Here is a 17,724-nt window from a genome sequence, read left to right on the forward strand (position 1 = left end):
AAATGACGTGCATTCACCAGCCAAAATACACCTACTGAAGGAAACGATTTGGGCATCTTATGTGGATTTTGCTTTGCTGTAGGAAGTTCACATAGCTGCACTCCCATACATCGCAGGCTACCAATCCTATTCGTCACATGGAGATCACAATGGGAGTGGGTTGGCAGTTTGCGTGCGAGATGGCTTCCCAGTGGAAAACGTGTGTTATTTTCCGTCGGCCAGGGGAATGGCTTCTACGACGTTTGGGACACGCATCATCAATCTTTATGCACCGCCGGAAAATAGTCGGCTGCGGAAAGAGCGCGATTTTATGCAGAAGACATTGCCCCACTATTCCATGGACGTTATGAATGTGTAATAAGTGGTGGCGATTTCAACTGTGTTCTCAGCCAGAAAGAGCAATGGCCGCAAGCAAAAATCAGCCAAGAGTCGGGAATCGTTGTCCACGACCTTGTACTTAGTGACACGTGGGAATTACGACATGGAGATGCACCGGGATACACCTATGTGACAAGTAATTCGGCGAGCAGATTAGATCGCATTTATATCTCACGGGCTCATGCAAATGATGTCTAGGACGCGGAAAGCTGTCCATTGGCTTTTTCCGATCACAGCGCTTACACCTGTACGGTGCTTCTTCCCCGTAGAGAGGTGGTGAACAGTAAGGCCCCGTGGAAACTAAACATTCAACATCTACATGAATCTGAATGCCGTCAACGGATCCTTGAGACATTGACGATGTGCGAGCGAAGGGCTGGAAGGTATGCGACGATGCTTGATTGGTGGCTGACTTGTGCTAAACCGGCGCTTCATCGTACGTTCATCTCATATAGCAGGGAGATTGCTGAGTGGCGCCGCCGTACGACCGACTTTTATTTTGCAGTACTGGATGATGGTCCGCCGGGACAGGACATCTGGATCTAACGCGAAAGGCTTTAGCTCGGAAGCATCTTCAGGGAACCATGGTGCGCGCCAGATGTCACGATACGATAAGGCACGAGATTCCTTACATGCGCCACGTCGTGAATGAACGAAAGCACAGACGACGCGTTTTGGTACGGGAATTAATTACCCGCGAAGACCGAAGAGTGGCGCGTCAAGCGGACATTATCTCAGCATTTTGCGACCATTACAAAACACATCTATCGGGAAGAAGTAGCCCCTGTCGATGACCTCGACCGTATAGCCACGCTCGTTTCCCGTGTACTGACGGTGGAAGCCGCGGGAACCCTACTGGAAGCCATTAGCTGTGAGGAAGTACATGATGCGATCCCCAGACATTGATGGGCAACCTGCTGAATTTTACGGAGAATTTCGCAACGAAATGGCACCGCGAAGGACGGAAATGTACATCGAGATGTTGTTCCGATGCGCCTATTCCACCGGCTGTTATGAAAGGCCTCTTGGTGCGAGTACATAAACCGAAGCTAGGGATTACGGTCACACATTATCGCCCCATCACCTTGCTTAATGCCGACTATAAGATCTTTGCACAGTAGCTAGCGTCCCTATGTCGTATGTTAATTCGTAGAGTTCTCTCTCCAGAACAGACGACACCGGGTGTCTCGGTGAATCTGCAAACGGCTACTGGCGAATGCCGTGATGTGATAGCGCAAGCGGAGGAGTGCCGGCTTAAAGCAGCGATGGTGGCGGTTGGTTTTGACAGTGCTTTTGATAAGGCGTGCCACAACTATCTGTACGCTATACTGGAACAAATCGGATTTCCAGACCGTTTTACTGGTCTCATTAGAAGGATTTATGGGGTCGCACAATCCTTGGTACAGGTTAATGGGAGCATACCAGGACCCATTCAAATTCGACGATCAATTCGCCAAGGCTGCCCTCTTTCGATGCGGCTGTTCGCGATTGGAAGGCTAACAAATTCTCTTTCTGGGATGGAACTTCTCGTTCGTTCTGAGGAAGGAAGACGGCCCTAGAGCTGTTCTTGGACCACCGTGTGACGGCGGGTAGTGCAGTGAACATGAACAAATCGGCGGCAATGCCGGTTGGAAGGGGTCTTACGCCGAAAGAAATCAGTCCGTTTCCTTATGTGCAACGATTCCGCAATCTCGGCATAGACTTTACCTCATCTGTAAAACATACTGCGGCAGTTAACTACCGACGAATTTTACAGACAACACGTACCATGGTCCGACAACATCTGCTACGACACCTTGATCCTTTGCAGCGAGTCGAGTATCTGAACACTTATGTGGTTTCTCGAATGGTGCACATTTCGCAGATCCTGGCCCTAACACTCACGCTCGGACGTCGACTTCAATCAGCACTAGGCTATTTTGTGATGATTGGATCGCCCCTCAAGGTGCGATACACAACGCTCACGCTCCCTACGGACAAGGGGGGACTCGGACTTACGAATGTTCACTGCCGAGCGAATGCGCTCCTTATAGCCACGATGTATAAGCAATGGGGTTGCGGGGGTGATTCCCTTATATCCCGCCTACTGGATCTGCTCGTTCCAGCGTCCCTCACACCTCCGGTGGCGGTGGGCAACATTACGCCACATTTTGCTCATGTATCAACATTTATCGTGGAACTTAGTTATATCAGAGACGAGCTTCCGCGCATGAGACGTCCATGCGCAAAGGATTGGATTGTTTGGGGGAAGAGACCAAACAGCGAGGTCATCGGTCTTATCGAATTAGGCAAGGACGGGGAAGAAAGTCGACGGTGCCCTTCCAAAGGAACCATCCCGGCATTTGCCTGGAACGATTTACGGAAATCATGGAAAACCTAAATCAGGATGGCCGGACGCGGGATTGAACGGTCGTCCTCCCGAATGCGAGTCCAGTGTGCTAACCACTGCGCCACCTCGTTCGGTCATGTGCGAAGGATTTTTATGTTTGGCTGCCACGACGGATAAGTCGTAATGTCATTGAACTCAAACACCCCAGTTTCCATTGGCCAAAAATTTGGAGACATGTGCACCAAAAATTCCTTCTACCTTCGTTCGGACCCTGTGGTTCTCTGTCGCCTGTGGCAAGTCCAACACCAACCAACGGCTCCATATAATTGGACTAATGGACACTCCACTATGCCCGAAATGTCGTCAAGTGGATGACGACCATCACCGCTTAACTTGAATCGCGGTGGAGGACGTCTGGCTCCTAGGAAGACAGATGGTGCCTTGCTACCTCCGTGTGACCCCGCAACATATTACACCTGCTTTCTTCTTACATCCGGAGAGTAACTACTTTCTGGCAACTAAATTACAGTCGATCATCTGGATCAAAGGTTGGACGATCGCGTACCTCTATGGGGATGCTGCCAAGTCGCAAATTGACTTTTGGTATTTCTTGCAGCAAGCCCATAATGAGGTTCATAGATGGTCACTCTATCAGAAAACATTTGCCAACTATCTTCAGGCAGTGTTCCTCGACCCACCACGCAGTTGGGATGTGCAGGGTGCAGTCGGTGTGCACATTTGTCAGCTGATTATTGAACCTCACGCTTCTCTCACCACTCAATACGTAATGCACATACTATACCATGAAGTGATCTACATGTTCCTTTCAACAGAGTGATCTTCATTGAAAATAAATGAGTAAATAAATAAATAAAAAGTACAACATCCCTCTTCCTTTAAAAAAAGAAAAAAAAGAAAAGAAAAAAAGTGGTCAGTGCGGCGGTCTGTTGCGCAAAGGGGCCCGGGTTCGATTCCCGGCTGGGTCGGAAATTTTTTTCCGGTCAGGGACTGGCTGTTGTGTTGTTCTCATTATCATTTCATCATCATCAGTGGAAGGCAACTGGAAACCACCACTGGAATCATTTCCCTAGACTCTCATGCGGTGGACCTTTCTGACGACGCTTACACCATGGCAAGACCTGCCGTACGGCAGAACACAAGTTTATACTCTAAGTAACATCTGTCCACCAAAATATCGCTGAGGTTCAATATTCGTAAAGCACAGAGAGTCGTTTCCTTATTGCGCAACGCATTCAATTTGTCAACAAATTGTCCTGCATCCACGTCACATCGCTACGGATTAGAATAACTGGAGGTCCAGAAGGGTGATGCAAGATGCCACTCGGCAGCGCGCTGTAAACCGCGTCACACAAACACATACAGTGGGCAGGTGCTTGCTGTACTCACTGTCGAGCCACTTGGAGTCGTACTTGAGGGTCCTCTTGAAGGGGAACTGCGTGCGGCCGGTGCTGGGGTTGTGCAGGTCGGCGCGGAAGATGAGCGTGTCGCCCTTGGTGAACTCGGCGTTGGTGCCGCTGTAGAGGCCCGGCAGGCCGCCCGGGTTGCCGCGTCGCACCCACAGCGCCGTCGAGTTGTCGGCCGGGTCGTAGGGGCACTTAGCCACCGCGGGGCCAGAGGCCGCCGCAGGGGACTCGCCGCCAGCGTGGCTCAGGTTCGCCTGCGGGCAGCAGCGCGAGCGGCGCGTCAGCCATGCAGTAGACTAAGCACTCGCGGATGCGATGCGCCGTAAGGCAAGCGCCGGCACGAGAGAGCAGGGAGGGCTGTGAACATGAGGCATTAGCACGCTGCCCGACCCCTCTCCAGGGCCACAACGTGACAGCAGCGGCCTCTACATAAAGAGAACACAAGCGCTGTTCCCGACTGGCCGCTGCCCAGTTCTACAAAAGCCTCAAGACCAGCAACTTCACCCTTGACCGTCACCTCACCTGGACCCCTCACCCCCTGACCATCTAGCATCTCATTCCTGCCTCTGCCTCCTGAAACTCCTGTCCGGCCAGTCGTGGGGATTACATCCTTCCACTATCCTCCAAACTTACATATCCGTCATCTGTCCTATCCTCTATTATGCCAGAATTGCCTAGATCTCCGCACCCACCCACTTTTACAAGGCTCTCCAAATCCTCAAACGTCGTGTGCTCCGCCTTGTCTTCCATATCTGCCTTCCTTTCCCCACACGGCTCCTGTACGACCTCATCCCCTTCCCCCACCTCCTCCTTTTCCCCCAACTTCTCCGCATCCTTTACACTGTTTGCAGGCTTCATCCCCCCATCCCCTGGTTTCCTTCTTCCTCTCCACCCAACTCCCACTGCTGCGCCTCTATCGTTGTATCCCTCTCTCTCTCCACCTCCACACCCTCCATCTCCTTCATCATGGCAAGTTCCAGCACCCCCCAGTCCCAGATGTCGAACTTCACCATGAACTCTACCTGTAGTTAGCACAATGGACAAGCATTCGGGAGGACGACAGTTCACTCCCGCGTCCGGCCATCCTGATTTAGGTTTTTACTGATTTCCCTAAATTGCCACAGGCAAATGCCAGGATGGTTCGTTTAAAAGGGCACGGCCGACTTCCTTCCCCGTCCTTCCCTAATCCAATGAGACCGATGACCGATGACCTCCTCCTAACAATCCAACCCCCAACATCTCCCCTTCCTTCCAACTATACCCTGGCCTTGTTCGCCCCCCCTCCCCTGGGACCCCCTTTTCCTTTCCCCTCCTTCTCCCAGAACGAATTTTCCTCCTCCTACCCCCCCCCCCCCCGTGTCCCTGCACCCCTTCCTGAACTGTGGCCCTTCCATATCCTCCCCCCCCCCCTTAGCCCTCTTCAACGTGCCCTCGCCTGTGTCCCCCACCTCTGCCTCCTCCCTACCTTCTTCCCTTCTCACTCATCTCCATGCCCCTGGCAGATCCTATGTTTCGCTCATCGTCATCAGTGTGCTACGTCAGTATTGTGTTTGGTGCTGTTCTCCTGTGAGTCAAGAGCTGTGGTTTCAATTCTGTGCATGACCTGTTCCATGCTACACCGTCCGCCACGTCGCTGTTTTATTTAGTTTTATGAATTTTCTGTTCTGGCTGTACTTTGCCTAGTGCCTTCTGATCAAGTGTGGGTTTTTTGTGTAAGTTACTTATTTTAGATTTACAGTCAACACTTTGAATGCTTTCTTTTCTTTTGTACCGCCTTTTTTGTTTTCTATAGTCCGCTATGTTTTCTTTTGTATACTGTTTTCCATACCATGCTGTCTAATTTTTTCTCTCGGCTGATGAGCAGCGCTTATGCTGCTGCCAGCCTGCCCCTGATGGGGAATGGAAATAACAATAAAGGAAAAAAAGACTATTCTTCTCTTGTATCAGGATTGTTATACTGAAGAGATTTCTTATTTTGTCTGTCGCCCTTTGCTTGCAGCACGTCTGTTTCACAGAAAGTTAAGTACTGTCACTTACTCTTCGTAAAGAAAAAATTTGAATTGTTGTCTAGCGTTCCGAGAAGGTAGGTTTGCTAGACACCACATATTTTGAAACTTCCTGGCAGATTAAAACGGTGTGCCGGACCGAGACTCGAACTCGGGAACTTTGCCTTTCGCGGGCAAGTCCTATACCAACTGAACTACTCAAGCACGCCCCGTCCTCACAGCTTTAATTCCGCCAGTACCTCGTCTCCTACCTTCCAAACTTTACAGAAGCTCTCCTGCGAAATGTCCTGTCAATGTCTGTCCACAGAGTGTGAACTAAAGGCCTTATTGAGCTGTTGGAGACGCCGTACAACATTTAGAAAGAGTAGACCAAACTAACCCCCTGAGTCAGTCATTTTCGAGTCTGTGTGTTGTTTGGCTATTTGAAGACTTGATGCTATATGTACCACTATGAGCAATGGTCTATTGCGAAATGCCCGACTTCAAACGAACGTTGTATGCAGTTCCTTTAGAGATGTCCACTCAGAAATTGGTGGATGAAAACCTGTGTTCGCTGACGTTAGTAAATCCTGAGAGGCTAGAAACCGACTGACAACGACAATGTGCGACACTGTTCTCCGGTCCCTATTGGTTAGGATCTTTTTACTGCTACATCTCTTATGCCTTATTACGAGGACGTAGTAGAACAATATTTCCGACGCAAAACATTCTGGCATTTTCGCGCCACCTCGTCTGTTCCACACTACAAATGCTTAAAAACTTGCAAACATGGATTTACTACGGTGCAGCTAGGAAGATGTTCGTAGTCCACTACCAGCAAAACCATCCGGACACAGTGGTCATTACACCTGCACGACTACCCTAGCACGCTTCACGTTAGACCCAAATTCTCAACTTATGCACACACTACTGATTTAGTGCCCCATATCCATTATCGTCATTATTTGCGGCATTTCGCCGCGAGCAATCTGACACTGAAGATGTTGTGGTTGGCAGAAGAGCCAACACCGTTTTACTAGAGGAGGCCGAAATGCATGCGTTCTAACTCACGCAGGCTGGCATGAGATCTGTAACAGGACAAGGAAATTAGAATTTAGAAAACGGTACATGATTCACATTATCAATAGTAACTGAATATGGCGCCTTGCTAGGTCGTAGGAAATGACGTAGCTGAAGGCAATGCTAAACTATCGTCTCGGCAAATGAGAGCGTATTTACTCAGTGAACCATCGCTAGCAAGGTCGTCTGTACAACTGGGGCGAGTGCTAGGAAGTCTCTCTAGGCCTGCCGTGTGGCGGCGCTCGGTCTGCAATCACTGATAGTGGCGACACGCGGGTCCGACGTATACAAACGGACCGCGGCCGATTTAAAGGCTACCACCTAGCAAGTGTGGTGTCTGGCGGTGACACCACGGAAACTATTTGTTGTTGATGTAATTCGGCTTTCACGCCTATTATTTTTTCTTAATGAGGCCTTCTGCAAGAAGGTCACCAGCACTGTAAAGGGATTGGTGTTTACCTGTAGTTTCTTCTCTTATATCATAATCATCCTTGTCCGTTGACTGCTGATATAGCATTGAGAAATAAATCTGATTCAAGGAAGAATGTGAAGTACATACCTATGTGTCCACAAACTTAAAGCAATAAAAGAAAATTTTGCAAGGTTGCTTTTACTTTGCCACTAAGCAGTATAGGCAGATGATAGTAAAGTAGAAACAATGTAAAAAAACAGAACTTAAACAACTGCAACGTGGATAACGCTAGAAAAAAATATCCCTCGTTTTTTGCAACTTAAGGGACAATTGGTTAATGTGCTCAGTATGGGGTGTGACCACCTCTAGCAGCAATAGTGGCATGACAACGACGGGGCATGCTGTGAACGATGTCATCAATCTCATGTTGAGGCACTAACTCCTGTTCCTCCCGCAGAGATACTCCCAAGTCTTGGAGAGTGGTTTGTGGAAGCTGAGGTCTCCTCGTACATCCCACATCTGCTCTATGGAACTCAAATTGGGAGAGCGAGCAGGCCATGTCATGACTGCAATATATTTCAAGAAAACATCAACCGCTTGTGCTCTATGAGGTCGACCATTATCGTCCATCAGTACCAATCCTGGGTCCACGGCGCCTAACAACAGCTCCACATGAGTCGTCGTCACGATTCCTGACACCAGATAAACCTTTTCGATTCATCTCTACAATTTCGTGAAGATATGTTCTTGTGGTTAACATAATCTGCGTCCACACCATTAGGGATCCTCCCTGACATCTGTCTCTTTCCACAACGTTTGCGTCCCGAAATCGTGTTCCACGTTCCCTGCAATTGCTACTACGTGGATAATCACTCTCCAGACAAAATCGGGATTCATCTGTGAAAAGAACATTGGCACACTGTTCGACCGTGCAGGTGACATGCTGACGACTCCACTCTAGACTTTCCCTTCCGTGAAGGCGCGTCAGAGGTACACAGCTCTCCGTCGATAAAGACCACTCTGCTGAAGCCTGCTGTACATACTTTGCGTCGATACAGTGCGTTCAGTGGATGCTGCGAGGTCAAATGCCAGTTCCCGTGCAGTACTACGACGGTACCGTCGTCCCGTTGCTGCCAAAAAACGGTCCTCTCTTTCTGAAATCACAAATGGTCGTCCATCCCCTGGTCTTCAGGACACAGTTCCGGTCTCTACAAAATGTTGCCTTATCCGAGAAACACACAGATCGATTCACATTCAGCCATTGGGCCACAACTGTCTACGATTGTCCTGCTTCCTTTCTTCCTATCGCGCTCCACCGCAGAGAGTCTGGGAGGCGTCTTCTCTCTGCCGGACTGCACCATCTGTGACTGTGTACGCAGAAGATTTGGATGAGAGACTAGAGGGAAACACTGCCCAGTTTGATAGCTGCCCTGACGTCATCGTTGGCGTTGTTGTCCATTGACCCGTGTGCCACCTCCGTGCAGAAGACGATCGTACGGACTTCTGTTCACAGTATCTATGATTATATGCGAATTAGACACAGAACGGGGAAATTGCGGTCTGTAAATCACATTTTTAGTGATTAGGCAGCATTCTGCAGAAGTTGTATGCTTAACTGGCACAATAGTCCAACACGGGGTACAGCTAAACGTTCGTGTGATATTACTGAACATCAACCAAACACAGAGAAAATTCGTATGTTCAGTGAGTTGTCCGCTCACGAGGTCCGTATTGCTTCAGCGAACTGAGTATGTTTGCAGACATTTACCTGATAATGTTCGAGCAGTGGCTGATGTCACAGCTAAATACGGCTTCTACAAAACACATCCCTCAAAAATATATAGCACCCCCTCATTGATGAGTGGAAAGTCGCAAATTTTTTAATCAACATCGTTCATTGCATTGGGTCGGTAGTATTGGGCATGACGACGCTGTTTTCTGATCTTCAACACCTAGCTCTGACAGCCATGGATTTTTTTTTCTGTTTTGTGAAAGACATATTGTGTGCGTTCCTCGTTTTCCTAAAACAATTTCACAACTAGAAACTCACTTTTCAAATATGATCGCATGGGTGACTCCAAACATCCTTCAGAATGCGTGGTGTGATATGGATTATCGCTTCGATGTTGTCAGCATGACTAGGAGGAATTACACGCAGCACCTTTAAGGTATACAAAAATTTTGAACTTGTTTTACATTATCTGTTGAACCGCTATGTATTGAACAGTTACTGCCGTTTGTAGCTGCTACGTTCATTTTGAATTGTACTGTATTTATTTGGTTAGAAGAGAACAAAACACGGCCTCTTAAAAATCAGTTGAAACCATTTGTATGACATACGTGTGTTGGCACTGTGTCTACTCGTACTGAACGGAGATTGATATCCAACAAAAACGGCATCGTTTCTCGTGAAGGAGACTACAGAACTGATGGTCGCCACAAACTCTATTTATGTACGGACAGTAAGCGGCGCCGCGCCGAACACCCAACTGGGGGGAATTAAGGGTTTCGTGTTTCCGTTAACAGGATCACTTCCCAACAGCCGCTCACAGCGACCACCATTCACGCGCGCGGGATCAATCGGGTGTCCAATTATGTGTCACAAGAGATTTAATGCGAGGACCGAAAATCAATTTTCGGATTAACGTCGGACGCTGTCAGAGGCACAGAAAGAAGTGGTACCCATTTTGCAGACTGCATACGCCAGGTGGCAATACAATCAGTATTTTCCCGTAAAGGTTGCATGTAACAAGATTTTGCGTAATTTAGCCACTGAATAAGACATCAATAATAGATCAGAGAGAGGACAGCAACGAGAGGAGGCGAGTTCAATAGTTCAATTTTCTTTAATAATGACACAAGTTTTAAGAATCTTAAAGTATTTCCAACAAGCAATGATATCTTCATACTTTGTTTTCACGTGGAGGCAAAACATAAACTCCTTGTTTCTCAACAGTATTTAGCTGAAGATGAACATATATTTCAGAGTCTACCTGACACCGAGCGAAACACATTTAAGCATGAAATCAAATAGTTTAACACAAGGCTTATCGATAAAGCCCTTACTTTTATGTCTTTTCAAGTTCCCTATTTGCGAAGTTGATCTGCCACGAATATTTCACACGAATGCAGAGAAGTAAAGAACAGATGACTGCTCACTTAAGCTTTTGATAGAAAATAATGCTACATGCATGAACTGAAATTTGAACTATTACCTGTTAATGCCGTTGTCCTGCTTGTACACCGGGTGACAGAACTGTGTGTTAACGTCAAACTGACCAATTCAGTGTACTTTTCCATTCCTCTTAAAGGCACAGAAAGCTCATATCAGAGCTCACGGCGTAGAAGAGCGAATGATACATTTCAAGGTTAGTTTAACACGTTCGGAAAACGATTTTTCTCTGCCTTCTTTTTCCAACAAGCTTTAAACATGTACTATTCTAGTGTTAAAGGCACCAAGGAAAAGTAAGGCCGTCCAGATAGTGAGATAAGCATTGGGACGAAATCTGGAGCTATGCGGTTCAACTTAGAAGGACTCTGAAGCCACATAAAATCTAAACGGCTGTGGAGGTTTTGCAGGTATATGATGGTCTAAACTAGAATCTATGTTCTCGTGTTTGCATCACATAGAAAACACTGAATCACACAGGATAAAAATTTCAAGTCAGTGATTAAATTAGCTTCTACTTGAATTTATTGTGGTACATTATAGGCATCAAAAATTGCGCTGCAAGTTGTTACACATTCGAAAAATTGTGCCAACTCAGATATTGTAATAGAAGCTAAAATAAAGCTTAATGAATGTGGTCCACAATGAAGAAGACGAAAGCAACTACCGGTAATTAGAATTAAGTTGAGAAGATAACTGTACATATTAGTTTTCCTTATCATTATGATCCACTGGGCTAGCATATATATTTGCAGTTACCGATAGATAGGACGTCATGTTTCTTCTTCTTTTTCTTCCTGTAGCTAATGCTACGGGTGCCATTACAAAATAAATAATTCACAATAGCTTTTTATACATCCAATCTATTTTCCGCACCTATGATATGTTTACGCATTTTTGAGAGAAAAAATATTACTTTTCCACATACCCACCGACTCTTTCAACTGCCTTACGCCGCCGCAGAACTGAAGCCTTTATACCTGTACAGTAGATGTTAGGACTAGCATGTCAGAAACACTATTTATCACCCTTTACAAGGGTAGAAGAGCGGCAACGCGACGTGGGATGGACTAGACTAATGTCTGAAGCAGTTCTGGAGGGAACTGACACCGTGAATCCTGCAGGGCTGTCCATCAATCCGTACGAGCACAAGGGGGTGGAGATGTCTTCTGAACAGGACGTTACAAGGCATCCCAGATATGCTCAATAATGTTCATTCCTGGGGAGTTGAGTGCCCAGCGGAAGTGTTTGAATTCAGAAGACTGTTCCTGGAGCCACTCTGCAGCAATTCTGGACGTGTGGAGTGTCGCATTGTCCTGCTGGAATTGTCCACGTCCGTTGGAATGCAGAATCGACGTGAATGGATGCATGTCGATCAGACAGGATGCTTAAGATCGTGTCCCCTGTCAGAGTCGTATCTACATGTATCAGAGATCGCATATCACTCCAACTGCACACGCCCATTACAGATACTCCAAATGGTTCAAATGGATCTGAGCAGTAGGGGACTTAACTTCTGAGGTCATCAGTCTCCTACAACTTAGAATTACTTAAACCTATTTAACCTAAGGACATCACACACATCTATGCCCGAGGCACGATTCGAATCTGTGACCGAAACGGTCGCGCGGTTCCAGACTGTAGCACCTAGAACCGCTCGGTCACTCTGGCCGGCACAGAGCCTCCGCCAGCTTGAACGATCTTCTGCTGACGTGCAGGGTCCATAGATTCATGAGGTAATATCCATATCCGTACACCGCCATCCACTCGATACATTTTGAAACGAGACTCGTCCGACCAGGCAACATGTTTTCAGGCATCAACAGTCCTATGTTCGTGTTGACGAGCCCAGGCGAGACGTAAAGCTTGGTGTAGTCTCGGCATCAAGGGTACACGTGTGGGCCTCCGCCTCCGAAAGCCCATATCAATCATGTTCCTTTGAATGGTTCGCCGATGACAGTTGTTGATGACCAGCATTGAAATCTGCAGCAATTTGCGGAAGGGTTGCACTTCTGTCACATTCAACGATTCTCTTCAGTCGTCGTTGGTCCCGTTCTTGCAAGATCTTTTCCGGTCCGAGATTTGCTGTTTTACCGGATTCCTGGGAAAATCTCCACTTCATCGCTACTTTTGAGATGCTGTGCGCCATCGCTCGTGCTCCGACTATAATACCACGTTCAAACTCACTTAAATATTTATAACATGCCATTGTAGCAGCAGTATCCGATCTAACACTTGCGCCAAGCACTTGTTGTCTTGTTGTGGCGTTGCCGACCACAGCGCCTTATTCTGCCTGTTCATATGTCTTTAGTTGAATACGCATACCTATACCAGTTTCTCTGGCGCTTCAGTGTACTTCTTCAATCTCTCGCGAATGTTTGTTACTTCCTCATTCTGACAACATAAGAACACTTTGCTTCAGAGAAGCATCGCGCAGCCATCTTGATAGAGAGCTACGACAGCGCGACTTGCGAAAAATGGGGGAATTATCTTTGAATACAAGGTCGTAGAAAGTATCTGTGATTCCGTGCATAGCAAAGACGTAGAACAAAAGTTTAATTTTTGAAATAAATGTTGTGCGTTTGGAGTGGCCCTCGTATTATTTTTCACTACGAGTTTTCACGTCTTGTGTTTTGTATATGCTGACTACGGTTAGTAATCTAGGCGTCCCCTGCAGCAGCACTCGACCCGGCGGCTGACAGTTCATATCGTGGTAGTGGAATAAATTGTCCCCGTCAGCACGGGGACGGGAGGACAGGTTGTGGCGTTGTCTACCTGACTACCCGACGATGGGTCTCGATAAAAACACAGACCTTTCATCTGTGTCTCCGAAGTGCCTGCGTGTGATACTGTTGATGGTGCTCCGTCTACCGGATCATCGGCCGCTATTGGTGCCATTCGTCAGGAATAGACTGTGTAGCGATAGCTGAATTTACACTCTGCCTTCCCCCTCTTATCGCCACCAACAAAATAGTGACTTAATCGTCTCAGTTATCTATATTCAAGAGATACATTCGACACACAATCCTCACACATTGTGAGGAAAGGCACCATCGTGCGTGAAGAAGAACATTCAAGTTACGCATCTGAGCCTATTCCTCTGAACCTTTCAACCAAAAATAACTGTGGGATTTTCCTTCTTTCATATAAATTTGGTCCTCAACATCTGCATTTACATAGGTACTCCGCAAGGCACCGTATGGTGCGTGGGGAAAGGTGCCCTGTACCACTCCCAGTGATTTCCTTTCCTGTTACACTCGCAAATACTGCGAGTGATAAACGATTGTCTATGTGCCTCCGTATAGGCCCTAATTAAGCGTATCTTACGTTTGCGTTCCTTACGCACAATGTATCTTAGCAGCAGTAGAATCGTTCGGCAGGAAGCTTCAAACGGCGGTTCTCTAAATTTTCCGAACAGCGTTTCTCGAAAAGACCGTCGCATTCCCTCCAGGTATTCCCATTTGAGTTCCCGAAGCATCTCCGTAACACTTAATGCCTTCTTAGAATGTGCCAGTAACAAATTCTAGCAGCCCGTCTCTGAATTGCTTCTATGTCTTCCTTCATTCCCACCTGGCAGGGATCCCAAAGACACGAGCAGTACTCAAGAATAGGTCGCACGAGCATCCTATATGCGGTCTCCTTCACAGATAAACGACTCCCTCCTAAAATTCTCCCAATAAAACGAAGTCGACCACTCACCTTCCCTATCACAGTTCTCACATGCTCGTTCCATTTCATATTCGCTTTGCAAAGTTACGCTCAGATATTTAAACGACCTGACTGTGTCAAACAGGACACTTGTAGTACTGTATCCGCACATTACAGGTTTGTTCTCCCTACTCATCCTCACTAACGTGCATTTATCCACATTTAGAGCCAGCTGCCATTAATCAGACCAACCAGAAACTTTGTCTAGGTCGTCTTGTATCTTCCTAAAGTCACTCAACTTCGACACCTTACCGTACAACAGAGCATCATCAGCAAACAACCGCAGATTGCTGCCCACCCTGTCCGCCAAATCATTTAATAATGTAGAGAACAGCAGCTGTCCTAACACACATCCCTGGGGCGATCCAGACGATATCCACTGTATATCCAACGTTGTTAGGAAGCTTAATTTTCACTTCATTTCGCCAGTACTGTCAAGGACATACAAACTGTCGATTCATTTCGTTAACGGAGCTAATGCGCCACCCTTAACAACACTGACGTCACATTGTTAACTTTCAACATTGTTTTCTTCTTAATATACTTCGCTGTAAACCTTCAGTTCCTTTATATTCACCGAGCGAGGTGGCGCAGTGGTTAGACACTGGACTCGCATTCGGGAGGACGACGGTTCAATCCCGCGTCCGGCCATCCTGATTTAGGTTTTCCGTGATTTCCCTAAATCACTCCAGGAAAATGCTGGGATGGTTCCTCTGAAATGGCACGGCCGACTTCCTTCCCCGTCCTTCCCTAATCCGATGACACCGATGACCTCGCTGTATGGTCTCCTTCCCGAAACAACCAACCAACCAACCTTTATATTCGTTTCCGTTTACCATTCCTCTTTATATTTTTCACTATTTTCTGGTTTTTATTCCTGTTTATAGCGTTTGATACAACTACAGTTTTTTATGCTACTGTGAAAATAGCCTTACTTTAGATGACTCCACAGGTCTTAAACAAATTCTCCCCTCAGTCCGTCCAGGCTGTTTTCCAGATAACGTTGCCTGAGGAGTACTGTCATTTAAAAACATTCATGCTTTTCCTTTCCTTTAATTAACATACTTTTCTGAAGAAACATTCTTTTGGTGTACTAGTCGACAAACGTAATTCCATTAACATGTTGAAAACTGCTGCTAACGCCGTGAATGTTATGATGTTTTATCAATTTTGCTTGTGACGACCTATTTTCGAGGAGGTATGAAGTCATGGTTGTGTCTGATGTTCCTCTGAGATCATATCAGCTCTGTCCCAACTGGCACTGGGCAGAGTTGTCAGTCGCTGTCATCCTAGATGAATCCGATAGATGTCGCTGCAAAGCATGTAGTACAAGGCACCATGTTTAATCTCTAACGATGGAAGACGCAACATTTTCTGCCTAAATACTGGGTATTTCTTATTAGTACTTGGAAAAACTGTCTCAAAGCAGACAGAACGATGTGAAAGTAGCAATATCTGTCGCGCTACAGAGAGAGACAGGGCGTGGAAAAAACTGCGTGGACAAATTTTTGTAGTTATCGGAGGAGATATAAAGAAACACTATTTTACGTGCCACAAATACCACTGGTGAAGGGTTTGACGCTGGACTTGACTTACGAGGATGGGGCTTAACATCTGAGGTCATCAGTCCCCTAGAACTTAGAACTACTTAAACCTAACTAACCTAATGACACCACACACATCCATGCCCGAGGCAGGATTCGAACCTGAGTCTGTCGCGGTCGCGCGGTTCCACACTGAAGCGCCTGGATCAGCTCGGCCACACCGGCCAGCGACTTACTAGGAGACCTTACGGTCTCGGGAAAATCAGTTCGGGTTGAGACTTCGCAGCTTAGTAATATACCTCATGGGTGTCCAAATATAAAAGTTGTAAAGCGCACTATCCAGATGATTCCGAGAAAAAGGACTCTTCGCTCAGCTCATGTAAAGCAGGTTTATAGGCTGTGGTAACACGGCGAAATGGCTACTCCTGTGGCGGACTCGTTTACTGTGCGGGCAATCCAGGTTCGATAATACTTTTGGGTAATTTTTATTGTTTTTTTAACTGTTTTCAAAATAATAAGAATTTTCAAATAAATTTAATGATCCAAAATATTATTAGTTAAATCAAACAGAACTTTATTTATTAAATCACACTTCCAAGTAGGTATCACAAATCATGAATTTCAATTACCTTTGGGTAGCTTTTTATTATTTTTTAATTGTTATAAAAATTGTAAGAAGTTTCAGATGAATTTAATCATCCAAAATATTGTCAATTAAATCATGTAGAATTTCATTTTACTTATTAAATGACTCTCCCAATTAATTACCACAGAAAGTGAATTTCAATTAATACTTTATTTTGGAAACGTTGAACCATTTAAAGTGCAGTTTTATGGAGGTTAATAAAAGTGTTAATTTCCACTGTAACTAAATTTTGTCAGGGTTTTATTAATCCTAAAATTCACAATATCACCTTTATTTATTTCGTATTTTACACACAAACACCAGAATTTTAAATATCATAAATAATTGGAAACAAAAAGTACTTTGACATTTTTGCACTGGTTATGAAGGACGATTGTTTACATGAACAACATTTTCTTAAAAGATCTGTTGGAACCATAGTCTTTATATTTTTATACAGTCGGGAATTTACTTCTCTATCATTCTCAAATTAGATAAATGCAATTCTGTGTATGCTCCACTACATTTTTTACCTGTCTGTAGAGACAGATGTCACAACGTTGAACAAAAGGCGTACATTTTGAAGAAATCACTTTATCACTTTAATTACAGACGTCGGTGATTTCTGGTCAACTTGAAAGACCATCGCAGATTGGCCTCGCGGTTATAGGTGACATCTCATGGACCGCACGGCCCCTGCCGCCTGAGGTTTGAATTCTGGTGTGTGTGTTGTTCTTAGCATAAGTGAGTTTAAGTTAGTTTAAGTAGTGTGTAAGTCTAGGGACCGATGACCTCAGCAGTTTGGTCCCTTAGGAATTCACACACACGCACATCCTGCAAGATTTCATCATATAATTCAGGCTTTGCTCTACAACCCGCAATGGCAGTGAAAGTCTAGAGTGAAATGGCACGTTAGTTTGAGATTCTAAAGGAACAGGGTTGCGTGCAATTGTATATATCATACTGTAGCAGGTAAGGACTAGAGTACTGCATCCGTGTGGCGAATGCAGTTGAGTAGAGCTCGTCTACGTCACTCGCTATGCGCGCGCACGTGGTTTCACGCGGATGGC

The 17,724-nt window shown here is 46.1% G+C and overlaps 1 protein-coding gene across 1 annotated transcript in view; it reads right to left on the reverse strand.

The window, feature by feature from the left end:
- The window catches only part of LOC126281899 (semaphorin-2A-like), a 1,266,817-nt gene that overhangs the window by 344,480 nt on the left and 904,613 nt on the right, over positions 1–17,724 (reverse strand). The window contains exon 6 of the mRNA XM_049981222.1: positions 4,115–4,385. Coding sequence (XP_049837179.1) covers positions 4,115–4,385 — 271 coding nt within the window. The remainder of the gene's footprint in view (positions 1–4,114; positions 4,386–17,724) is intronic.

This window comes from Schistocerca gregaria, chromosome 7 (assembly GCF_023897955.1).
Source record: "Schistocerca gregaria isolate iqSchGreg1 chromosome 7, iqSchGreg1.2, whole genome shotgun sequence".
Classification (NCBI taxonomy): domain Eukaryota; kingdom Metazoa; phylum Arthropoda; class Insecta; order Orthoptera; family Acrididae; genus Schistocerca; species Schistocerca gregaria.